This window comes from Eschrichtius robustus, chromosome 7 (assembly GCF_028021215.1).
Source record: "Eschrichtius robustus isolate mEscRob2 chromosome 7, mEscRob2.pri, whole genome shotgun sequence".
Classification (NCBI taxonomy): domain Eukaryota; kingdom Metazoa; phylum Chordata; class Mammalia; order Artiodactyla; family Eschrichtiidae; genus Eschrichtius; species Eschrichtius robustus.
In genome coordinates, this window is record NC_090830.1 from 90,427,237 (window position 1) to 90,453,324 (window position 26,088).

The 26,088-nt window shown below is 45.4% G+C and overlaps 1 protein-coding gene across 1 annotated transcript in view; it reads right to left on the reverse strand.

Moving 5' to 3' along the window:
* Nucleotides 1-489: 489 nt before the first annotated feature.
* The window catches only part of LOC137767163 (FERM and PDZ domain-containing protein 2-like), a 61,564-nt gene continuing 35,965 nt past the window's right edge, over nucleotides 490-26,088 (reverse strand). The window contains exons 14-25 of the mRNA XM_068547891.1: nucleotides 21,717-21,864; nucleotides 19,975-19,983; nucleotides 17,311-17,521; nucleotides 12,185-12,285; nucleotides 10,180-10,269; nucleotides 9,377-9,484; nucleotides 9,168-9,284; nucleotides 5,869-6,074; nucleotides 2,939-3,255; nucleotides 2,415-2,475; nucleotides 1,750-1,854; nucleotides 490-744 (exon numbers count right to left, since the gene is read on the reverse strand). Of these exons, the coding sequence (XP_068403992.1) occupies nucleotides 490-744; nucleotides 1,750-1,854; nucleotides 2,415-2,475; nucleotides 2,939-3,255; nucleotides 5,869-6,074; nucleotides 9,168-9,284; nucleotides 9,377-9,484; nucleotides 10,180-10,269; nucleotides 12,185-12,285; nucleotides 17,311-17,521; nucleotides 19,975-19,983; nucleotides 21,717-21,864 (1,728 nt within the window). The remainder of the gene's footprint in view (nucleotides 745-1,749; nucleotides 1,855-2,414; nucleotides 2,476-2,938; nucleotides 3,256-5,868; nucleotides 6,075-9,167; nucleotides 9,285-9,376; nucleotides 9,485-10,179; nucleotides 10,270-12,184; nucleotides 12,286-17,310; nucleotides 17,522-19,974; nucleotides 19,984-21,716; nucleotides 21,865-26,088) is intronic.

The following is a 26,088-nucleotide window of genomic DNA, read 5'->3' on the forward strand; positions in this document are numbered from 1 at the left end:
GAGCAGTTAAGCCAGCTAACAAGTACAACCTTATCCTTTCTCCCGATTTCCTGTGAAACCATTTTTGAAAGTTTTTGCAAGTCTCTTAGGGGTGATATTTATATCTCCAGGATGTTTTTTTATTTCAAAAAACGTCAGGGAGACCGGGTTGATGCCAGGGACCCTGGAATTCTAGGGGAAATGGAGATAGGTAAGATCTTAGGTGCCCTTTTTAGCTCAATTCTAGCCATTTTGGAGAACAGTAAAAATCCACCCCCCCCTTCCTTCAGAGCAGTGGACGTGAGGAAGGGCAGAGAGGAAGCTTGCTGGTGTCCTCCCCGGATACTTAAGTGGAGGTCACCAGTGCCTGCTCTGTCCTCCATGGGGAGCACGGCTTCTCCCATGAAAGCCAAACAGCAACAAGTTTATTTAAAATTTCATATTTTTAAATCACCTTATGTTTCCCAAGCATTTGGGTCCCATGTTAACATATCAGGTAGGTGGGTCAGGTTAAATCATCTCCTTTTCCAGGTAAGGAAACCATGACCTGGAGAGGCAATCATTTGCACAAGGCATCAGAGTGAGAGTGGGGCAAGGCTTGAAGGCTGCACCCCCCACGCCGGGGCTCATCACACCACAGAACGCAGAGCCCAGCATGACTCCATCCTCACCCTGCAGGATCCGCCCTTCCTTGGCTGCTGGCCCTCCGGGAATGATGGATTTCACGTAGATACCTCCACAGAGCACACTTGTGTTAATGCCACCCTGGAAAACACAATGAAAAACTCACCACCCATCTGTCCCCTCCTGAAGGGGCCTCCCCCACCTCCCTGACTCAGAGAGCCCCCATCTGCCTTCCGCTCTATCCCATCACCTCATCTCCATGTGACACCATCTTATATGTTCACTTGTTTGTTTAGGCTTTATTATACACTGAGCAGAAGTTTAGGTGCTCACAAGAAGTATAACTATATGAGCCGTGTGAGGGAGCTGTGTCATATCCAGCCCAGCACTGGCCAATGGCAGGTGCTCAGAAATGAGTCACATCAATGTACCACATCGTCTCTCCATAAGCAGTGACCAGCAAAGGTGGATACAGCGATGGGCCCAAAGGCTGGTGCCTGGCATATTCTGTATCCTTGTGTGTTGGTTTGTGGATACAAAAGCAGAATTCAACCACACAGTATTTTGCAACTTTTTTTTTTTAACTTAACAATAGATTATGAACATCCTTACAGGTCACTAAAGATCTAACTTTATCTTTTACTTCTAACTTTTCCATGTATGTATACACACATATATAAAAATTTTTACATCAGTGGGATTATATAATATCATTCTTGTACAATTTTTATCCTCCCTCCTCCCGGGTCTGCCAGATGGAGCTCAGAAGCCAAATGCAAAGTGTCTGTCCTGAATAGAGGTCTTACCAACCTGACGACCAGGGACCACCCCATTCACCTTTGGCTTGTGTCCCTGAAGCTATACAATGCTACCCTCTCCTTACTGTCCAGCATAACCATAATTCCACCCACACTGCTTGGAGTGTCTGCTCTTCCCAAGTTTGCCATTGGCCTCCCAGTTTCACTTTGAACTCCCATCCCTCACTGAGGCCCCCACTGACTTTCTTGGTTCATCACTTCTGACGTGCTGCTTGCACCCAGCGAGCACTGGGTCATCAGAGGTTGGCATATGAGTGCAATGCCCACCAAGACTCCAGATGAACATCTTTCAACTGTTTACTTTCTAAGCTCTCCTAAGAATTCTTACAGTCACGCTGAATCCAAGTGTCCCTTCTTCTTTAACCAGCTCCACAAAGTAGATTTCACTGGCATTGTTTTCTGAAGGTGATAGAGGGCACGAAGAACCAGTACCCTGCCACGAATGAACAAACAAAAAGAAAGAAGAAGTGAAGGCGCTGGCCCTGCCTAAGCAGATGGCACCTCTTAGCTCTCACCTGCTCTCAGGAGCCAGCAGCATTGCACATCAAAAAAAATCATAAGTTTCAGGGCTGGGCCAACAGGGGATTCACTCTCAGCTTAATCACTTCCTCCCTGTATGACCTTGCACCTGTCTCTTGGTCTCTCCAGACTTGTTTCCCAATCCACGGAACTGCAATGAGAGATCACCTTCTAACAGTGAGTATGAATGATGCCCAGCACATAACAGGGTCTCAATAGATTCCCTCCTGTTTCTACTCATGATGCAAATATTGTTATGAGAACTGAAGTCATCTAGACGCTTCCTGGTAGCTTCACACATGACACCAATCAAGTGAAGGCATGCTGGATACCAGATACACAGCAGCTTCTGGAGCAGAAGAAAACCTCAGGAGGACCTTCAATCATCTCTAGCAAGAGTAGCTGTACTGGGTCTCTACTTTACAGTGGTTGAATGCTTGAGGGAACAACAGAAGAGAGTATTTTCTACCTCACGCCAGGCATTCTGCTTGGTGTTGTGACATGCATGTCATGTTGATTCATCCGTCCAGTCATGCTACAAGATTAATTAAGCACCTGCTATGGGTCAGGTACTGCGATAGTTGGGGAGATGACAGCGATAAGACAGACCTGCCCATATTGAACTACTTCTCATGGGGAAGGGTCTTTCAATGAACTGTGCCGAGAAGATGGGGCCACAGATACTCCCAGCCTTTTGTCCTATCTGTCCCCTTGGCTAAGCTGCTTAGCGGCTGCCTGGTCCACCATGTCAGAAAATACAATTAATATATAGGAAAATAAACAGGCTGAAGTAAGCTAAAAAAAAAACGATTCAACAGAAGAGGTTCCAAAAAGATTTGGTATAGAAACAGATGAAACCCCAGTTGTTCCAGAGACGCTCCATATCCCGTGGTCTGGGGTTTTATCTAAATTTTAAAATTCAAAGAGTAAAGCAACCACTGAGGTCGAGGTCCAAAGTGAGAGGGTGTAACTCGACTATGCCACAAAAGGTTACCTACCCACGAAGCTGGCCACGTGACCCAGAGAGCCCGGATGGCACAAGTTCTGCAGTCTGTGCCGTGGTCAGCTGCGGCCTTGGTGCACCATTGCTCCCCTCAACTGCCCACCACAAACCAGCTCGCAGGTGCAGCCCCAGAGGCCCCAACTGGAAGCCCTCTCGGCCCTGCTTCCTGTGAGAGGGGGCCTTCTGAAGTGCGGCCTGGGGGGAAGGTTTCTGCTCTGGAATCCCACTCCTATGATTCGCATCCCAGCTCTGCCATGTACTCCCTGAGAGACCACGGGCACATTCCTGTCTCTCTGTGCCTCGGGGACCCCACTGATAAAAAGTGTTGATGATAGTAATTATCTCACAGGCTTGTAATGAAGCTTGCGTGATGTAACACATCCAAGTGCTCAGGACCTTGCCTTACACATGGTTAATCACTCAGTAAGTGTCCACTGTTACTATTATTCTTTTGCCGACTTCCCGTCCAGCTCTTCATGGGATACACCATCCAGGTGAGCACCACGGCCAGTGAGGGAGGATCTAGCCTACATGGAGCCCTACTGCCAGCCAGAACCTTGGCACTTTTGTCTCCACAGCTCTGTGCCCAGACATCACTGCTTCTCTCATAAGAGAGAAAAATGAGGTTGAGAGAGGTGGGGTAACTTGCCCCTTTCAACCAGAGTCCCAGCAAGGAAGAGAAGGTGTACATCTCCATCCTGGGTGATGGAGGAGAGCTGACACAAGGCCTGCTTTCAAAGGTGTGGGCAGGCAGTTAAAGAAACCGATTAGGAGAGCTAAGCACCCCAGGGCTAGAAACTGCAGGTGCTCTTACCTTCCCTGAGCCTGAGGAGTGAGAGGGGGGATGGCTGATGGAACTGAGCGAGTGGTAAAGAGCTCTGGGGCAAAGGGCACCTAACAGGAGCTGTGTTCTTCAGCAGAGGGTCACAGCCGACCTGAGCACAGGCAGAGAGTGACAAGCCGGTACTCACTCATCCCCCAGCTGCAGGCTCCCACTGGACTGTGAAATAAGAGAAAACCTATATAGTGGTCTCTGCCCCCCATTCCTGGCACAGAGCTCCTTCAACCCTTGTAATATCCTAAGTGATATATGTGGAATCTAAAAAAACAAACTCAGAAGCAGAGTAGTGGATTGGTAGTTGCCAGGGTGAGGGTGAGGGGTGGGCGGTGGGGAGAATGGGTGAAGGTGTCAAAGGGTACAAATTTCCAGTTATAAGGTAAATAATTTCTGGGTATGTAACGTACTGCATGGTTACTACAGTTAGAAATACTGTCTTGTATATTTGCAAGTTGCTAAGAGAGTATATCCAAAACGCTCTCGACACACACACACACACACACACACACACACACACACACACAATTTTAACTCTGTGAGGGGATGGACCTGCTAACTAACCTTGTTGTGGTAATCATTTTGCTATATATGCGTGTGTGTGTGTCTATACATATGTACATATGTATAGACACACACATATATGTCAATTATATCACAATGAGTGATAAAAAACTAAAATACACGGATGTCTAAATTCAAAAAAAAGAAAAAATTTCCTAAGTGACAGGAGACTAGGAGCATCTTTTGTTCTAATATTTGGTCTTTGACCTCAGTTCCTGACACAGAGCTCTCAAATCCCTTGAAATTTTCTGGGTTATAAGAATGTCTTTTGTTCTAAAGAGGGAACTCTGGTTCCTGCGTAGCTTCAGGATGGGGGCTGGTCACCAGAAAACCAAGCCATGATTAGAAGCTTGAAACTTTCCACTCCACTCAACCCCTCATCCTCTGGGGAGGCAAGAGGGGCTAGAGATTGAGCTAATGATCCACCATGCCTGCGTGCTGAAGCCTCCATAGAAATTTCAAAAGTATGGGATTCGTAGTTTCCAGGTTCATAAACACATCTATGCAGGGAGTACGGCACACCCTAACTCCACAGGGGCAGATGATCCTGCTCTCAGGACCCTTCTAGACCTCACCCTATGCATCTCTTCATCTGTCTGTTCCCTTGTACCTTTAAAACATCCTTTATAGTAAATCAGCGATAGCAAGCAAACTGTTTTCCTGGATTCTGTGAGCTGCTCTAGGAAATTAACAAACCCAAGGAGGGGGTCATGGGGACCTCCAATTTGCAGCCAAGTCAGACAGAAGTGTCGGTAACCTGGGGACCAACAACTTCATTATCATCTGGAGTGGAGGCTGTCTTGAGGGATGGGTCCTTCATCTGTGGGATCTGGTGCTAATTCCAGTATGCTAGTGTCAGAATTGCTTGATGTGGAAAACCCACCCAACTGGTGTCAGAGTGTTGTGAGTGGGGTAGTAGTGTGAGATAAAGGAAAACAACTCTCTGTTCCTAGACACAGGGTTTCTGGGCAGAGCCAACCAGAAGACAGAGGGCTGACACAGTCTGTGAACGTCAGCTCCGCGGGGCCCAGAGAAAAACGGAGAGAGGTCTGGAGGAGCAAAAGGAGACCTTTCCATCCAGTGTCTAAGGAAACACAGCTGGAGTCTGGCAGCCCTGGGACTAAAGCAGACAGTTCTCTGCATGCCAAAGCTGGCCTTTGTCTTCTTCCTCCTTGGTGTGTTGTCAAGAGCAAAGGCAATGAGTTGCAGCTTGAGGACTAACTAGAGACCAAGAATACAAGATGTCTGATTGTCCATGCATTGCCCTTGGCGGAAGCCAGTTATTACCAGTCACAGTTAAAATCAGTGACCGAGGACACTGAAATCTCAAACGCTGAGCCCTGGCACTGCACTAGAAGCTTTGCCTTTTCCCCTTTATATTCTTCTCAACAACCATGCACTGTAAGTATTTATTTCCTGACGTGGCAAATAGAGAACAAAGAGGGACTTTGGAGCCAAGGCTGTTGGGCTCCACAGCCTGTTCTCTTTCCTCCGGATTCTAGAGAGTGAAGCAAGGGAATGATTACCTTAAATGGCAGAGCAGACAGCTGAGGCCTCAGCCTGGGCATTAAGCTCTGAGTCCGAGCCATTTCCAGTTCTTCAATATTTCTTTCCTGGTCTTGTGTGTGTGATGAAAAACTTCCCAGGTGCCCGTTGCTCAGGCTGTCTGTAGAGAAGACCCCAGAGTTGGCCGTGCTATTCTTCTCCTCGCTTGAGGTATTTCCACAAACACCTATAAAAACAAGCCAAGAAGAAATCAACAGCTTGGAAAGGCTGGCGTCTCAGTGGCATTTCTATGTGGGGCATAGCATTTTCCTCCAATGACAGAAAGACCTTTTATAGCTGCTGGGAGCCATGTGAGTTTAGCACCTCATGAGAGATGATGCATTTAGAAGAGAGGAAGGGAAGATTCTGGATGTGTTCTTGAAAGTTAAATAGAGCTTGTGTGACCCAATTATGAAAACACAGGAGCAACGGACAGTTATAATGGCAGTTCCCCCTTTTTAAGCTCTTGCCACATTATGGGCACCACACACACACACACACACACACACACACACACACACATACACATATACATATACGTATCTTTCCATGTTTTCAACATACCCACCAGGAAGGTGTGATCCCAGTTCAAACATAAGAAAGCAGAGTCAAAAGGATTAAATCTTGGCCAAAACCCCACAACCAGCATGTTGCTCTTAAAGCCAGCCTCTTCCAGAGTCCCTGCTGAGCACACCTGTAATCACCCTGTGATCCAAAGTTCACCGTGTCTGGTTCTTTGGGGGGAACTTGGTACTAACCAGATGGTGGACTCCCTTTGGGTGAAGACTGGGCCACTGATTCCCATTTACCCCATGTCTGACCCTTGAGCTGGCACAGAGCAGAGGAAAGAACATGAGGTCAGGAATCACTAGGTAAAACCTTGGGCAAGGTAATTCACATTTTTGGACCTCAATTTCCTCATATCTAAAATAGAGATAATCTCAACTACTTCGTAGGGTTGGTGAGGCTTAGAAATTAAATATAGAGAGATGTTTATACATGTAGAGAGAGAGAGAGAAAGAGATTACAGCTTAGTACATAGTACTAAGAGCCTCAATACATGTATTTACCGTGCATATGTTAATGTCAGCTATTTACCATGCATATGTTAATATCAGCTATTTAACAAACCTATATGGGAGGAAGGAACACAGTTAGATTTTCTTTACATCTGGATATATAGACACACAAGTAAGTTTACAACTTTTGATACAGACTCATTAGTACTCAGGAAAATGCTCAACTCACACAGTGGATAGACTTAATTTAATGAATCAGATTAGAAGTTGTTCAAGCCTAAAGGTATTCAGTAGAGAGTGGAGGGCCATTGTTCAGTGATGCCTTATTCCTGGCAATTTCTTTTTTTTTTTTTAACATCTTTATTGGAGTATAATTGCTTTACAATGGTGTGTTAGTTTCTGCTGTATAACAGTGAATCAGCTATACGTATACATATATCCTCATATCCCATCCCTCTTGTATCTCCCTCCCACCCTCCCTATCCCACCCCTCTAGGTGGTCACAAAGCACCGAGCTGATCTCCCTGCGCTATGCGGCTGCTTCTCACTAGCTATTCTACTGTCATTGTCCTTCTAGCAATGTTGTAAGCATCTGTTTATTTTCTTCCACACCCTCCACAAGAGACAAGAACAAGACTTATGACTGGATTAAAACGTCAAGCTGTGCAATGTATGTCTTGCCTAACGGAAATACAAGCTAGAACTTCTGCAGGTAATTAAAACTCAATCTGTAGTGGAGGGTGATGTCTGCTCCTGATGGGAAGGCTCTCTGTCTTGTCTTTGATCTCCAGTCTAGAGCACATGCCCCAACAGCAGCCCAACCAGATAGAAACTCACGGCGATCAAGCCTCTGCCCACAGTGACCAGCCAGAGTCACTATGGAAGCATCTTCCTCCAACAAAGGTGGCAGCTGTTTCGAGGAACCCCAACTGTGACCAGGCAGAGTTACCAACAGGTGACAGGGACTCCAGGGTGAGAGGACACGCAATTCACAGGCACTGTGAGTACTCCATCATCTGAAACTCTAAAGTGAGGTTGGAGCCTCACAGACTTTGGGTGCCAGTTTTGGACATCCCCACCCCAGCAGGCCATCCTTGACACTGAATTGATCCCAGCTCAGCTGCATTATGTTTCCTGATTTTTAAAATAGGATGGTTTGATCGCTCCCCTCTGTCCTTTCCTGTGCAAAGTATGGAGGGAAATGCAAGGACAGCTAAAACATTGTGGGAAGAACAGTGACAGTGTAGGAAATCCAACAGAGCAGTGAGCTGGGGCGGGTGCTGTGGAAGGGCCGGGCCGGCCCCTGGGTCAGGTCCAAGCACAGGATGAAAGGCACATGGCTAAGGCCCCAGTTTTGCCACCCCCCCATCCCCCCACAGCTTCTGGACGAAGGGCAGATGCAGCACCTTGAAAGCCATCTGGTGATGGTGTGTACATGTGCAAGAGTGAGAGAGGGCATGTGGTTTTCAGAGGGCAAGGCCAAGGGGGTGACTACATTTAGGACCCAGAAAATGCTGGCTGGTGTGACATGAAGCATTTCTGTACATGAGAGGAAATTGTACAAAGCTCCTAGAGTGTGGGCCTGGCTTTGTAGGCAGTCTGCTGGAAAATGGCAGGATCATCCAACCAAAAAGCTGTGGGGAGCCCAGGTAACTGGGAGGGAAAGGGATGTTAACATCCCCCCATTACCACCCCAAACCTGACCCAAATAAACATAGTCATATTATTCTTCAGTATAGGCAATTGTTGGATAGTTATCTAAAGGATGAATAAAATCATCTTTAAAAAAAAAAAAAACCTTTACTCTTTTGGTTGATCTCTAACATGCTGAGTCCTAACCAAATTAGAACAGAATGCTTGTTATGTTCTTCAGCTTCAAGAACAGCCCCCTGTCTCCTTCCCACTGGATTCCACGACTAAGCCCCAAATATGTAGAATTACTGCAGTAGCTACTTTCAATAAGGACTTGGGTGATAGAAAGAATATCCTCCCTGTCATGCGAGAAGAGTGGCAGAAAAACACACAATAGCTGCATCTAATAAAGAACTAGAGTAGGCTTCTCCCATTCAGCAGGACAAGCAATGGTAGAGCCCATTCTGCCCCTGAAATTGCAGAGTTTATTGATTTGTGCAAAAGCCACTACCACGAGAGAGGTAATACAAAAGACCTACACGGACTTAAAGCCCCAGTACTCTGTGGTAAAAATGTACTTCTGAAAATAAAGGAGGCTCTCCAGCTTCTGAAAGTGGGTTAAGACATACCTTTTGACTGAGAAATGATTAACTCTATGTTGTCAGGAGAATTCTGAATCATTCTAACAGCCATGTCGAATGTGAAGCCATCCAGACTGATGTGATTCAAGGCTAGTATCTGCCCTCCTGGAAAAATAAGACATCTCAATAATCCCATCAAGGAAATGAGAAAGAGCAGTTCCTTAAAGCAGCATCTCTGGCAATCAAAAAAGACATACCTGGTTTGATCTTTTTAGCTTTTTCAGCTGGTCCCCCAGGTATAATAGAAGATATAAAGATGCCAGGATCAACTTTGCCTACGTCTTCTCCCTCATTAATGACAAAACCTATAATCCAATTATATGAAAGAAGATGATACTTAATGATTTTTGCAGCTCAGAGGGGTTAGGTTATTTGCTTGAGATCACACAGCTACTAAGTAGCAATGCTGATATTTGTACCTAGGTCCTCTGATCCTCCAACAGCTCTTTCTACTCTGCCATGACGCATGGAGAAAAGTGGATTGTCCCTCATTCATAAGCACAACTACAGCTAGGAACACAGCCCACCAAAGTGCATGGATTTTGTTCCAATACATAATCAGATTGGAAAAAAAAGATGATTTTTAATCAAGTAACTTCTCTCAGTGCCTTGTTTCTTATGTGTTCTTAAGGGTCTTCGAATGTGGTAAATAGTAAGAGGTGAAAAAGATTGACTACTCTTCCCCATCCCTAAGAATCTAAATATAATAGAGAAAGGTTATTACGTGGTATTAGACGGAAAAGTCTTTTTCTATCTTGTACTTAGATTTTCAAGATCTGCACCCCAAAACCTGATCAGGCCTAAAAGGAAACTTTGACCCCAACATCCCATTGCTGGTTAGGGACATTCAAAGGGAAGAAAAAGAAGTGATCACTGAAAAAGGCAAATTGGGAGAGGACAGGCAGGAAAAGGGAGTAGAAAAGTCTAAAGGGAAGATGGCACACACCTCCCCTCTGCCCAGAGGGAAAGACTGGGTCCCCCCTGCCAGGAGCCCTCTTACCAAAACCACGGCGTGGATCCCGGCTCAGTGTCACACACACAATTTCTCGGTCTGGTTCGGCTGTAAAGCTCCTTCTCTTATTTTGTGGCCCTGGAAGTGGAAACAAAGCCCCACATTGCGCTTTTCCCCCAAATTATCAGAGACCTAATACAAAAGGTGTGAACACTATTTCACACACACGCACAATGCTGGGCATGGATGGCTGAACACATACTTTTTTTTTAATAAGTTTTAAAAATTTATTTTACTGAAGTATAGTTGATCTACAATGTTGTGTTAATTTCTGCTATACAGCAAAGTGGTTCAGTTATACATATATATACATTTTTTTCATATTCTTTTCCATTATGGTTTATCACAGGATATTGAATATAGTTCCCTGTGCTATACAATAGGACCTTGCTGTTTATCCATCCTATATATAATAGTTTGCATCTGCTAATCCCAAACTCCCAATCCATCCTTCCCCCAACCCCCTCCCCCTTGGCAACCACAAGTCTGTTCTCTACGTCTGTGAGTCTGTTTCTATTTTGTAGATAGGTTCATTTGTGAACACATACTTCTGATTAGCCTCACCGGGTCAGTGTTGGCTCATCAAGAGCAGAGGCAAAGGTAGGGTGGGCCATGGTGCTTGCTCTGCATGACTTACTACAGCTATTTTTTTTTCTGCATTGGTCTTGGGACAAGACAGAATCCAAGCTGAGATGACCTTGCTGGCAGTGAAAACTGAAACTAAAGTTGGAGCACAGAGATGAGACAGCAAAGCCTTCCCCTCTTGGGCCCCTAACAGTAGGGGGTGATATGGCCCTGCAGCCCAGCGCAGGTTTCCCCCAGCTTGGGTCTTGGAGGGGACCCAAGGCAGAGCCCTGACGAGCAATCCAATGCCAACCACAGAGCACGTGGAAAAATCCCCAAAGAGTGACCCGCCACCCAGCGTTTTCCACATCGCTCCCTCCCCCAAGGGACCATGGTGGGACCTGTACACAGTTCATGGTGAAGAGCCACCTGGTGGTATTCCAGATCCAATCCCAGGCTTAATGCTCATCAAATATAAATATCTTCTCTAGCTCAGGAATCTCTTTGTCTTTATGTCCCACTGGGGACCTGCCTGGAGGATATATGACAGAGGGGAATGCCGCCTGCCCTGTACACGTTTTCGGGTGAGTAGTGGGAGATGATATTCTGAGCCCACATGAAGAGTTGTAAAGAAAATGAATGATACATTTTTCCAGCCACGCCCCTCCACAGCAGGTATTCCTCACGCTGGACTAGAGCGCTGGGAATCTTCACCAGTGCTAACACATTTAGGATCTATGTGCTCAGCCCAAGCCAAAGGTGGACAGCATGGGCTTTTCCCAACCATAAGTAGTTTTTTGTGTTTTTTTTTTAACATCTTTATTGGAGTATAATTGCTTTACAATGGTGTGTTAGTTTCTGCTGTATAACAAAGTGAATCAGCTATACATATACATATATCCCCATATCTCCTCCCTCTTGCGTCTCCCTCCTACCCTACCTATCCCACCCTTCTAGGTGGAAACAAAGCACCGAGCTGATCTCCCTGTGCTATGTGGCTGCTTCCCACTAGCTATCTATTTTACATTTGGTAGTGTATATATCTCCATGCCACTCTCTCACTTCGTCCCAGCTTACCCTTCCCCCTCCCCGTGTCCTCAGGTCCATTCTCTACGTCTGTGTCTTTATTCCTGTCCTGCCCCGAGGTTCTTCAGAGCCTTTTTTTTTTTTTAGATTCCATATATATGTGTTAGCATACAGTATTTGTTTTTCTCTTTCTGACTTACTTCACTCTGTATGACAGAATACTCTGGTTTCTCTTCAGATCGAATAAATCTTTCACCTTCTACATAAGTAGTTTTGAGATTAATGGAAAAGCAAAAAGATTGTGAACATTATTGGGGAAGCAAAATGAAGTAGTGGCAAAAGATTGAAAGCAAGAGTCACGTGTAAGGTTTCCTTTACCCCAAGCCCATGGCTTGGCCCATACCTGTGCGTGTGCTCTGAGCAGGCAGTCCAGAGAGAGGGTCACAAGTCGTTGGCTTCTGGGTCAAACAGATGTGCTCCAGCTGCTCGTGGCCAGGGCAGGGCCTGCAGGGAAAGTCAACAAGATGAGGTAAGATGCCCCTAGAAGGCAACTTCCTGCCATTCTGAGTATGGGTGGTGGCCCCATGCTCATCAATCAACAGATCCATAGGCAGACCCCATCAAGGGCTGATCTGGTTATCAGAAGTACACTGGAAAGAATGGCTTTGGGGGCTTTCTATCTTAGAGGGGACCCTAGAGTCACCCAGGCCCCCTATGAACCTCCCACTATCCCTCCTTTGAGTTGATAAGCAGCCCTTCAAAACCTCCATTTCCTTAACCAGAAAATAAGAATATTCCTATTTCCTAGACTTGTGATGGTCCCAAAATGAGGTAGTAAGTATAAAGCACTGATGTTTTTAGTGGGTCCTGATTTTTCTGTTGTTTGCTTTTTTAGCTGGGCCAGCCATGTTCCATCACTGCCACTGTGATGGCCCCTGAGGGCTTCACACAGTAACTTACCTGCTTGATCCTTGCAGATACTGGAGTTGGCTACCCCCTAGTAATACTGAGCTGAAAACAAGAATCTTTCATGCCGGCATTCAGTTGGCTTTGCCAAGCCAGCATTCTATCAAACAAAGGATGTTCTAGGCCCTAGAAGAATAATGAATTAAGTGGGGACCCTGCCCTACCCACAGGGTCAGCTTTGCTCAAGATAAGCTACATTCAGGGATGAACAAAGTACAGAGTGAGCAGAAAGAATAGAGGCAAAGCCACAGGACTTAGAGCCCTGGAAAAAGCCAGCACTGGGCCTCACCTGAAGAAGGAAGGCCAGGAGGTCAACCATCTGAACAGATCCATCAGCCCTTCATCACCCAGGTTGGCCACAACCTCAGGGAGCCCACACCTGCCCCACTGCTTTAGGCGGCCGGCCCAAGGCAGGGATGGATGCTGCCACCGCACCTCTCACTGCAACCTGGGATCAGTGATGCCAGGTGCTCCAGGCACAGAGCCTAGCGCTGTTCAAGGGGCCAGAGCTAGAAAGGGAAGAAGAGGAGCGAGGGGGGAGAGAAGGCAGGTGTAGGGCGAGGGACAAGCACAAGGCCATTCTTCAGAGATTAGGGAGGAGGCCTCACTCTGACTCGGCTCCTGTTTATACTGTGCATTTCAGCAAGTTCAACCCAAGTTGACTGAGACCCTACTAGATGTCAAGCCCTGGGCTGGCAAGGGACTGAGGGTAAAGGTGAATCAGACATGGGCTCTGCCTTCTGGGAGCTCCCAGCCCTGCAAGTTGCGGGATGGGTGCCTTTCATGCCATCTAGAGCTGACCTAAGTGCCCAGGGAGAGGCTTTGGCAGAGCACTCCTGGGTTTCAAAGAAGGAGATACCCCAGCAGTCCTAGAGGGGCCGAGAAAGGCCACATGGGAGGGCCTTTGGAGAAAGGAAGGGATTTTCTGCCTCAGGCTGCCACAGCCCATGTGATCCAAGTCACACGTGCAAGTCTATTGTTTAAAAAGGATAAAAAGCAGCATGTACTGCAAATCACAAAAAGACTAACACTGTGTGATTCCATTTCTACGGTAGAGTGAGGTCCTTAAAATAGTCAAATTCATAGAAACAGAAAGTAGAATGATGGTTACCAGGTTCTCAGGGAGGGAGGGATGGGGACTTGTCTTTTAATGGTCATAGGTTCAGTTTGGCAAGATGAGAAGAATTCTGGCTGCACAACAATGAGAATATACTTAACAGTACTGCACTGTCCACTTAAAAATGTTTAAAATGGTGACTTTTATGTTATGTATATTTTACCACAATTAAAATAAGCTTTTAAAAATGCAAACCTAAAGAAAATAATGCCATTTACCGGAAGTCTCCGCATGCTGGCCTCAGAGCTGAGGAGGAGACAGGCGCGTTACTCTCCTCTGGAAGTTCCCCATTTACAGGACAGATAGATGCATGTGGATGTCAGGGTGGAGGGGCCCTGGGGTCGGCTGCTTGAAGGCGAGCCAGTGGTGCTGGCCAGGGCAGTCAGGAAAGGCTCACAGAAAAGGTGCCGTGAAGTAGGTGGGGCAGGGATCGTATGTCAGGGTTGGCACCCTGATGGCATCCCCATTCTAAGCAGTGCTGAGCACACAGCTCCTCAGGCTTGACGCTGGGAACGGGGTCCCACCTCTTGAGTGTCAGTGTCTGCATGCCATCCCATCCCTCCCGTCCTGGCTCTGGCCCGCTGGTCAACAGCACTACCTGCTCCTGCCACACGGGCCCTCTGCTTATCACCTCTGTGAGCGCCATGAGGCAGGGGCTGGGTCTGTCCTGCTCACTGCTGAGCCCTCAGTGCATAGCTCGGGGCTGGCACACAGCAGGCACTCAACCAATTTTTGTAGCAAGAGGAACTGGGCCTTCGCTCATGGCATTCCTGCCTATCTCCCCTCCTTCTCACTGTACCCAAACCCACTGTTGGTCAAGACCTGCTGTCACCTCCCCCATGCAGCCCTCCTCTGTCCCCTTACTTGGAAATCACCTCATCTCTCGGGGGAGCGATAAAGCTGTATCTGTGTCTGCCTTAAACATTTAACCATTCTATCCCCTTTAAGAGGGTTTGTGTTCCTACCTTCTCCCCTAGAGACTAGGGGAAGGGCACCAACATTAGGACACTCATCACAGACTCACCCCATCTTCAGGGTTCTATAACACCATTTAACTCCCACAGCCATCCAGTGGGGTGGGCACCACTGCTCCCACCACTAGACAAAGGAGGAAAGAGAGGCACGGGTGTTATAAACAACTAGCGCAACATCACACGCAGCAGACAGCTGAGTAGGTGTAGGTGGATTTCCATGGCATTTGGCTTGTTCCAGCACTCTGCTTGAAGGGGACCCTGGGCTGGGTGATCTTTGCACCAGCCACAGCAAGGATGATGCACTTCTCATCCATGCACAGGGATGACAGAGCCGGATGGGTGCAGCCCTTGTCCCACCTCAGACCGGCCAGAGCAGTGGTGGGCAGTTCCACATGAGCTCAGGCTCAGCTCATGCTGATCCTGCCTCAGATGCAGTCCTCTTTCTGCCCTAGAGCTTCTTGAACGTCTTGGGCATCTCACCCACCCCCTCTATCCCCCCACCTTACCAAACAGTATAGGAGAGTTCATACCTCCCACAGACAAGCTTGCACCAGAGCGGGATGGGAGCCGATGCACAAGTGTCCACTCCCTGGTCCTTCAGACAGACAATTCTGGGAGGACTTCTGTGCACTTCTCATGGAATTAAGCCCTGGCTGCCCACAGCAGCTATCTTGATGACACTGCCCCCTTTCTTTTCACTTTCCCTCCTTCCCTGTCTCACTTACCCTGCTCACTTCTGCTTCTCGGCATCACCTCCACAAAAACACCCGCACCCAAGTCACTGTCTTGGGCTGTGCTTCTGGGGATCTTCCAGATGGCCAGAGACCCTAGATTTCCCTTTTCATGGAAGGTGACCCATAACCTCTGATGTGAGTTACTAAGGGTTGTGAAAGTCTGGCATTCATAAACTAAAATTAGAGGAGAACCAGAGATTACTGAGGACTCCAGTTCAGCTTCCTACTGAGAAGGCTGGCTGCCATGCAGTGCTGCCAATCCCCTCCTGTGCGTGCCCACTGGCAGGTCACCGGAAGGGTGCTTTGCAGTCAACACATTCTCAAGGTGCCCTTGAGTCAGTCATGGCTTCTTCAGGCTTTTAATCTATAAAGTGCTGTAAAGTACTATCAGTTTGAATGATAGATTAAAGATGGGCACATATGCTTTGACACACTCCTACATCAGGAGGTGGGGTCTGTTTCTGCTGCCCCTGAATCTGTGCTGACATGTGACTGCTTTGACCAAGAGAGTATGGCAGAAGTGACCCTGTGCCAGCTCCAGGCCCAGCCTCTTAGGAGACCGGCAGCTCGCCTTGGGCCCTTGGAGCCCTGAGCTGCCACATAGAAGCCTCACTACCTTCCACATGGAGGCACCACATGGAGAGGGCCTGAGACCACACTGGGATTGAGGAGGGCCCAGCTGAGCTCACCATCCCAGCCATCCCCACTGAGGGCCTGGGCACATGCACAACACAGTCCTGGAGCCTCCAGACCAGTCCTGATGAGTACCCTCAAGAGAAGCAGAAGAATCGCCCAGCCAAGCCCTGCCTAAATTTGTAACACAGAAAATCGTGAAACAGAATAACCAAATGCGTGTTGTTTTAAGTCACTATGCTTTGGAGTTGTTTGTTACATGGTAACAATGATAGATAGTTTTGCTTCATCATTATTGACTTAGATTGCAGTGCGTGGTGATGCATATTTGCATCAACAGAATCTGGAGCAGTAATTTTCTAAGAATTACTTTAAGATATAATATATGCATTGCAATTCAAATCAATCACCCATACCCTCTTGCTGAAGCAGATGTATAACTCATTCCAAAAAACAGCTCCCTCCCACAGCCCCCTTCATTGGTCCTGTGCTGCCTGCGAATCTGTGCTATTTATAGAACTTGTAATGTAAGTGCAATCCAACTTCGAGGCTATTTTAAAATTTATGGATCATTATGTTATAATGTGAAGTTGTGTTGATAAGCTCATTATTTCCCTTGCAAATTAAATTGCAAGCAATCCATCAAAAGAGAAAGCAGCGGCAATGTAGAGCTTAGGAGTACAGACTCCGGGGCCAGCTGTGTGTGTTCAAGTCTCACATTGGGAGAAAACAGAAAGTACTTCACAGGGTTGTGAGGGCTAAAGTAGTTGATGGGTACAGTCCTTAGAACAGTACCTGGCTAAACAGGCTATTGCAACTTGTTTATTTTGTCCCCTTCAATTTTGTATCATCACCTAGCTCTTTCTCCACCAAAAGATAGAGCAACGCAGCAGGGAGACACGGGATGTCTGTCCCGTGTCTAGCATAGATCTGGCCCATAACTGCCCTTTGGGAAATCTCTGTGGATTTAGTTGATAATTACCCAATGAATGCATACTTCCCTTAGACATCTGACATCCTTTAAACAATGTCTTCATGTATGAATTACTCCAGAGCACCAAGTACATGATGCTTTGGGCCCAGAGAACAGATATGTCAAACCCACCTGCCTCTGAGTCCTTGCGCCCTGGTCCCCTTGCTGGTGTCCACAGTGAAGTTATCCAGTGACCTGTGCAGCAGGCCTCCTGCCGCACTCTCCAGCCCGGGTACAAACAGCGCATTTTCTGAGCACGACAGTCTCTGAATCCAAGTGAGCGGCTTGGACTGGGCCAGATGTGCAAGACTCAGATTGGCCATTTGCACACACTTATCATAGTCTGCAATGTGGGAGAAACAGATAAACATAAATACTCACAAGAATGACGCTGGCCCCATCGCTCTTCTGGCAGCCACACATCACAGGCCCCAGGTTCTGTCCTGGCTTTTCTTTGTCTGCACGGAGGGGCTTATTTTTCCTCATGCTAGCTCGTGGAGCTATCCTATGATTAGCCCTGAGAATGCCACGTCTGCCTAATTAGCACTGACTAAGGAAAGGAAACTCAAGACACACAGGAAGGAGGAAACAAGATGCCCTCCACCCCCTGGCAGCTGACAGGCCTTGGAGCCATGGTTCACGGCAGTGTCACAGCACCAGCAGAGCCTTGTATAAAATTAACCGCTGTCATCCGCTCTGCTCGCTGCCTTTACAAATCATCCTCCAAACGTTGTTTTAACAAATAGGTCTGCAAACTACCTGAGCTCCCAAGATTACGCTCTGCCCTGTGGAATGTAATCTTTCATCTCTACACGGCTTAGTTTCCTTGGTAATAATATTTAAGATCCGATTTTCTGAAATATGAATACGGATCAGATGTGTTGTCTCCCAGCTTTCACACTTTCCTTCCCCCCTTCCTGCAGAAAGAGGTAATAAATGATTCTAATGAGCCCGGGAATATGAGTGGCTCTCACCACTTCACTCCTCACGTCATTCATAGGAAACTGGATTTGATAGATAGATTCCTTAAATTAACTAGGATTTATACGAAGCCCAGTTTGTATTTTGAAAAAAGAAAATGATGACTGTGTTCCGACCATCTGTTCTCTGTTAAAACCAAGAAGGAAAGAATGCTCGGGCACACGGCATTTGTATGGCTCCAGCTGTACGTGTGTTTGTGTGCGTGTGCTTGTGTGTGTGTGCATATCTAAAGCACAGTGAAGTGCCTCCACTGAGAGCATTTATTTCCTCAAGCAGACACCCCCCTTTCCTACAACGGTGCCTGGTTCATTGTCGGGACTGTGCCCACTGAAAAGGTAGCCTTTAAAAAATACTTTTTGAGAACGTTCTGTGTCTAGGAGGCATTAGGTACCATCATTCACATACAGTAGGCAAGGAAGAAAGGAGGACTAAAAGCAATTTGAATATGACCTGCAGCTTTTGCAGAAATTGTCCAGTATCTGACTCCAGAGCTTGGACCTGTTCAGACACATAGCAGCAATGACTGTAACATCCACACCAGCAGTTCACACATCCTGCATGCTTATTGTATGCCAGGCCCAGTGGTAAGCATGTTATCTGCATTGTCTCATTTAATCCTCACAATAACCCTGTGGGGTAGATATTATTATACCCATTTTATAGATGAGGAAAAGTGAGGCTAAGAGAGAGTTAACAATTTGCTCAAGGTCCCCGGGCTTGTAGGTGGTAGAGCAGGGCTCACACTCGGCTGACTCCACAGTCCACACCAGAAAACGGACGTACAGAGGACATGGAGATACAAACAGTAGCACAGGAGATTCATCTGAAGCATGCCCAGCCCTCTGATCGCTAAGGTCTAAAGGGACAGTGATCTTAGCTTTAATTGTGGTGTATATTAATACCCATAAGGGGACATTTCAGGGAAAGAAAGTGGTGACAGGGAGAGGCTCAGAGAAGTTTTATGGGTTTCAAGGGAGCCTTCATATAGAGGTTGGAGGTGCAGGAAGAAGGGGCTTCCCCCTGGGGGAGGAGGGCTCCCAGAAGGTAGCAGACGAATGAGAGCATCACAGCCCTGGGTTCTGAGCAGGGCTTTGTCCCTGCAAGAAGCTGGAGAACAACAGGGCACTGGGGAGGATGCTCTGTTAACAGGACAGGTCACACAGTGAGGTCAGGGAATGAGAGTCTGGATGTCAAGCACTTAGCATCAGGCATTCAGCATGAAGCAGGGGGCCTCCTGTGGCTGGTGGGGTTGGTGGGAAGTACTGTTATCATTATTAGACCTTAGCTTAGTGGGGTTCAATTGGCTGGACAAATGGTGCAGGAAGGATTGCTTGGTAGGTAGGAGAGCCAAGAGTTGATAACCTTTCAGGAATGGAAGGAAGGGATACCAAGAATGTCCCAATGCCACTGGCACGTCAAGCAGAGCGAATGGTTTCTGTCCACCGGTGGAGGGCGGGGGCAGGGAACTCACAGCCTGACTGTGGCACCAGGAAAGTAGCTGACAAATATCCAAATCAGTCTAGATGGCAAGGCTGAAGCCAAGGTTAGTTAACAGAGTTTCAAGAGTACAGGAGCCAAGGAAAAGGTAAAGGGAACCAGGGCAAGATTCTGGGCAGCCACTGCAGATCTGCAGAGTCTCATAGCCACAAGCTCATGGAAGGGCCACCGGCATCCCTGCAGCCCCCTGCTATGCATCTGAAAGGGCTGAGTGAAGGCCTGTGGTCCCACTCTGCAATGCTGACAGATCCTGCCTGATTTAGCCCTGAATTTATGCACTTGTAAAAGCTTGGTGATTTTTCTCTCTCCCCAGGGAACCAAATATAACTATAGAGTAATATGCTTGTTGAGACAATTCACAGAAGAATGACTAAGAAACACTTGGAAAATGTCCAACTTCTTAACAATCAAAGAAATGTCAAATGAAACAACACTGAGAAATCATTTTTCCCTATAAATGAACAAAGATAAACATGATAATATCTATTCCAGCAAGGATGCAATAAAACAGGCACAATGATACTGGGCATGGGAATGGCACTCAGGAAAACAGCAAGGGCCCTAAAAATGCCCCAACCTTTGTACCCCAAATCTAACTGAAATCTACCTTAAAGAAATAATACACAATACAGAAAATTTTTCTTCCAATGATGTTTACTGCAATATTATTTATGTTGTTAGAAAATGAAAAGCAAACTTAAAATCTAGAAGAATGATTAAGTGAATGATTGTATTTCCACACTAATCATCCATCCATTCATTCATCCAAAAAAACATGTATTAACCATCTCCCACTTGACACACCTCTGTTCCATGCTGGAACCATAAAGGTACTGGGACACTGTCCCTGCCCACCAGGAACTCCCAGCCCACTGCAAACTGGAGGCAGACACATCCACAAATAAAAGGGGCAGAACATTACAGGTGAGAAGACGGAGTCTGCACAAAAGAGAGAGTAGTCAACTCCACCTGGGAAGGGAGTTTGGGGGCAGTCAATCAGGAGGGACTTCAAGGAGGAGGTTGTCCTTGAACTTATTCTTGGAGAATGAGGCTTATCTTGGTGGTCTGAGCCTGGAAGGAGGCAGGAACAGCATTGTATGCGGAGGCCACACAAATGTTAGATTCCCCCAAACTCCTATGATGGTAGAATTTGCAGTTTGAGAAAATAGCATATTATGAGCAAAACAGGCTTAGAAGGACTAATTTTGCTAGTAAGCCCAAGGCGTCTTTATAAATATTTTATGTTCACTGATATGAGGCAATAAAATTGATATTGATGATGTTTCACACTGTATCTCAGCAATAGCAGGTAAGCCATAATTAATTTACATTCATTATCTCCAATTCCCTGGAAACATCATGGAAATGCTACCCTACAATTTCAAAGAAATATTTATATATTTATTTGGTTTTGCTGCAAATAATATGCCACCTTTGTTTTCTGTATTTGGTTCTACGTCCGAATGCTCAGCAATTTTGGTTCCTAGTTGATCCCCTGTCCCAGGACTGCAGCAGCCAGTGACACAGCTCCCCTGTGAATTGACTGGCACCCAACAAAAACCCCCACAAGCAGGAGCTGCCATTACTAGTCACATGGAGCCATAAACGCCAGACACTCATTCTAGATGAGCTACAAACAGCACACACACTATCCTGTTGGAGCGCAGCACAAACCTGCCGGACGGCCAGTTGCTCAACTGAGGACACCAAGGCTCAGAGAGGGCAAGTGAGCGGTCCAAAGTCACCCAGCTAGTAAGTGGCACCTCTCTGAGTCTGTTGAACTCCAGGCTCCACATTCCAAGCCTGGAGTTCCCAAACTTTCATCTGCATCCAGATCACCTGGGTTCTTTTTTGAATGCAGATTCTGATTCAGGGGCCTGAGGTTCTGCATCCCTGGCAGGCTCTCAGGTGATGCACATGCAGAGACCACTCTGAGTATGAAGGGTGAAACCACTATGTTATATTGCTCCCTCTTATAAATGAATAGGAAATAATGGTGAGAGATCAACAGCAAACTCAAAGCCAAATATCTCTAGGTTGAGAAGATAGTGTCTACTCGCCAGTTGTAACTCCGGGAGAGCTCGTCCGAGCATTAAATCCATGCTGGGCACAGCAGAGGCCCAGTAAATATTTACAGGTCTTGGCTGAATCAGTGACAAACATGTGCTTTTTCCCAGTGATGCTGCTTGTGATGATGAACTTCTTTCGCTGAGGGAAGCAAACACAGACTTTAATATATTGATCATTCTCACCTATCCATTGAAGCACAACTATCCAGAAAATAGCCAAATGCTGGAGCCGTCAGTTGGATACCAATGTACTAGGCATCCAGAAGTGTGTGGCCGATGTCTGACTATAGCCCAATATTTTTTCTTAGATTAAAGACAACCCCTGTTTTTATTTTTTCCTTCATTCGTAAATCAAATGTTTGTTTATTGGGCAATTGATATCTGCTAAGGAGTGTGCTAGGTGAAAAGAATATGAAATGAGTTCAGTACAGGCTTGGCCCTCAGCAAGTAGTGCATTGTGAAAGGCCATTAAATACACCTATAGTTTGCATTGTCCAAACGCCCAGAAATTGAAGGCAAAATCTCAGCTTGCATCATTATAGAAAAGATCAAAGTACATCTGTAGGCGCATGTTTCATGCTATTATGTGCCAGGCTCTGTGCTAAATCCTTTCTGTGTATTAATTCATTTCATCCTCGAAGCTATAGAAGGAGGGAGGTCCCATCATTATCCTTACTCTACAGATGAGGAAGCAGATGGAGACTCCTGAGAATTCAGCAGGAACTGAGGTCACATCGCCAAGAAACGCTTTCCTACATTTATACCTTCAAGGTCCATGCACAAAGTGATAATATTTGTACAGCTCACTGTGATAAACTGGAAAGGATTATCTATATGGGGTTATCCATATGGAGCTTCCTGGAAAAAAATCCATAAATTTTTGCAATATAAAATTCTAATAAGAACAATAAAATACAAAGTAATAGAGATTATATTAGATATGAATTTATATATAACTTCCAAATAAAATCTCTATTCTAGATATTTCAGTAAGAACCTTGAGCTTGCTCCTATAAAGATAACTTTATAAATACAGGGTTTGTGCTTGAAAGGGCTCCCTGAACCTCTTTAATGCTGATTCCTTTTAATTCATGATAGTCACCATTCCTAAGAAACTCCATTCACACAGTCAGATATTAACAAAGGACAGATAACTATTCATTGCTTTTCCTCTAACTCCTTTTTATCATTAACCTAATTTCAGACAATTTGAGCATTCTCTAAATACCCTTTTCTTATATTAACAAATGTAATGTTGAACCTATACTAATGTGAATGGATTCTGAATCCAATTGAACTATACTATATTCTGAATCCAGTTGAACTATACTATATCTAGTATTTTTTTTTATATAATGTGTTTTCTCAAACATTCATAGATGCTGTCCTACTAGCCTTACTAATTCTTCCTCAGTATTCAAATTATAATAATGTCTAAATTCCACTAGCTAATCATTTTATCCACACTTTTCCAAAGTTGAATATTTGCTTAGAATCCATCTACTTTTTCAGTATGCATTGATATGCTTTCATACAGTCCTGACAATTTTATATCAAGTTCACTCAGGTATTAAACATTTTAGATAAGTCATTTTTTAAAACTGAATAACTTGGGACTTCGGTGGCACAGTAGTTAAGAATCCACCTGCCAATGCAGGGGAAACGAGTTCAATCCCTGGTCCGGGAAGATCCCACATGCTGCAGAGCCACTAAGCCTGTGTGCCACAACCACTGAGCCTGCTCTCTAGGGCCTGAGAGCCACAACTACTGAAGCTTGCACACCTAGAGGCCGTGCTCCGCAACAAGAGAAGCCACTGCAATGAGAAGCCCGTGCACCGCAACGAAGAGTAGCTCCTGTTGGCCCCAAAAAGAGAAAGCCCGTGTGCAGCAGCAAAGAGTCAACGCAACCAAAAAAAAAATTAAATAACTGTTCTTGAACAAATCTGAAAAAAGAGAATTGTTCACACACATGCGCCACTTATTTCTTTGAGCTCAAAAACTCTTGGCAAACTCTTGTCCTTTTGGACCTCAGTGCCCTAAGGTATCCCAGAGAGTGGAATTTCGATCTCATTTCTTGGCATGAAGCTGAAAACAGTCTTCACTGTAGCGGTTTGGATTTTTTTCCATTTTGATAACATCATTTAATGGGAAATTCATATCTGTAGGCCAACTTTCACACAGGCAAGCTGCTCTACGAATAAGATGATGTATAACTTGAATCCCAGGGTTTTCAGCACAAACATGAAAAATGTATTTACATCCCTGCTGTTGCAGAACAAAAATACTTGGTGCTTCTGTAACATCACGTTTGTTTCTAAGCATGGTTTTACTATTTCAAATATTTCATCCCCAATAGTTTTATTGTTGCCACTGTTTGTTCACAGGCTGGTTTCTTTGTTTGGTTTGATACATCTTTGCAGAATAATAAGATTCTTCCAGACACAGGAGGATGTGCCCTGAAGCTAAGGAAGTTGAAGTCCCAGGCCTCTACTTGGGAAGGCCATTTCCTGGGAGGGACCCAGCATATTTTCTTGTGTTCCTGTAAAACGTGGAAAGTAAGATGCTTTCGCCACAATCTGTTAAGACCACTGACTCTTCTTTCCACTGCAACTCAGTCTCACTTTTCTCACTATAGGTAACGTTGCATGGTGGGGAAGCAGATCTCACTAAGGAGAAGTTGAGATAGGGCTACATTTAGTGTAGATTTAGCGGGATTTATTTATGCGGTTTGCAGTCTCTTCTGCAGTAGTTTATTGCCAACCATCCCAGAATACTCCTTCCATTGGACCGACTCACCCAAAGTCTCAGCATAAAGATATAGGGCCAGTGGCCATGTGAAATTGACTGTGCCCTACAGTACCCAGCCCCAGAAGTATGCGGTGTCAGCACTGGAGGGGAACAAGGTTTAAAATACACAGAGCCACAATATCAAAAAAAAACAAACAACCCAATTAAAAAATGGGCGGAAGGCCTAAATAGACATTTCACCAAAAAAGACATACAGTTGGCCAAGAGGCACATGAAAAGATGCTCAACATCACTAATTATTAGAGAAATGCAAATCAAAACTACAATGAGGTATCACCTCACACCAGTCAGAATGGCCATTATCAAAAAATCTAGAAACAATAAATGCTGGAGAGGGTGTGGTGAAAAGGGAACCCTCCTGCACTGTTGGTGGGAATGTAAATTGATAGAGCCACTATGGAGAACAGTATGGAGGTTCCTTAAAAAACTAAAAATAGAACTACCATATGACCCAGCAATCCCACTACTGGGCATATACCCTGAGAAAACCATAATTCAGAAGAGACATGTATCACAATGTTCATTGCAGCTCTATTTACAATAGCCAGGACATAGAAGCAACCCAAGTGTCCATCGACAGATGAATGGATAAAGAAGATGTAGCATATACATATGATGGAATATTACTCAGCCATAAGAAGAAATGAAACTGAGTTATTTGTAGTGAGGTGGATGGACCTAGAGTCTGTCATACAGAGCGAAGTAAGTCAGAAAGAGAAAAACAAATACCATATGCTAACGTGTATATATGGAATCTAAAAAAAAAAAAAAAATGGAACTGATGAAGTGGCAGGGCAGGAATAAAGATGCAGACATAGAGAATGGACTTGAGGACATGGGGTAGGGAGGGGGAAGCTGGGGCGAAGTGAGAGAAGCATCGACATATATATACAACCACCAAATGTAAAATAGATAGCTAGTGGGAAGCAGCTGCATAGCACAGGGAGATCAGCTCGGTGCTTTGCGACGACCTAGAGGGATGGGATAAGGAGGGTGGGAGAGAGGCTAAAGAGGGAGGGGATATGGGGATATACGTATGCATATGGCTGATTCACTTTGTTGTATGACAGAAACTAACACAGCATTGTGAAGCAATTATACTCCAATAAAGATGCATATAAATAAATAAATAAATAAAATACACAGAGCCAAAGGCCAGTCTGAGGGAAATATTTTCAATTATCAGAAATGAAAACCTGTAATTTAATTCTCAAAAACACCTAATTAAGTGGAAGTTTTATCTTATCAGGGATATACTTTATAATTGTATATACTGCCTTATAAATACAGCACACAATTTTCTCTTTTTTTTGATAGGAATCACACAGTATGGAATGTATTCGATTTTCCTGTGTTGGTAGCATTTAGAAACCTACAGAGGCACTACAAAGAGCAAATATGTCTGTGCCGCAAAGCTGCATGTTTTATGCATCTCATCAACAATAAAAACAAATTTCAATCAGCCATGCTAGAAGGAAGACTAAATTAGATTTCTCTTCTCTGTAGAGAAAATATTACAAAAGTATCATCCTATGGAAAAGTAATCAGAGGGTAC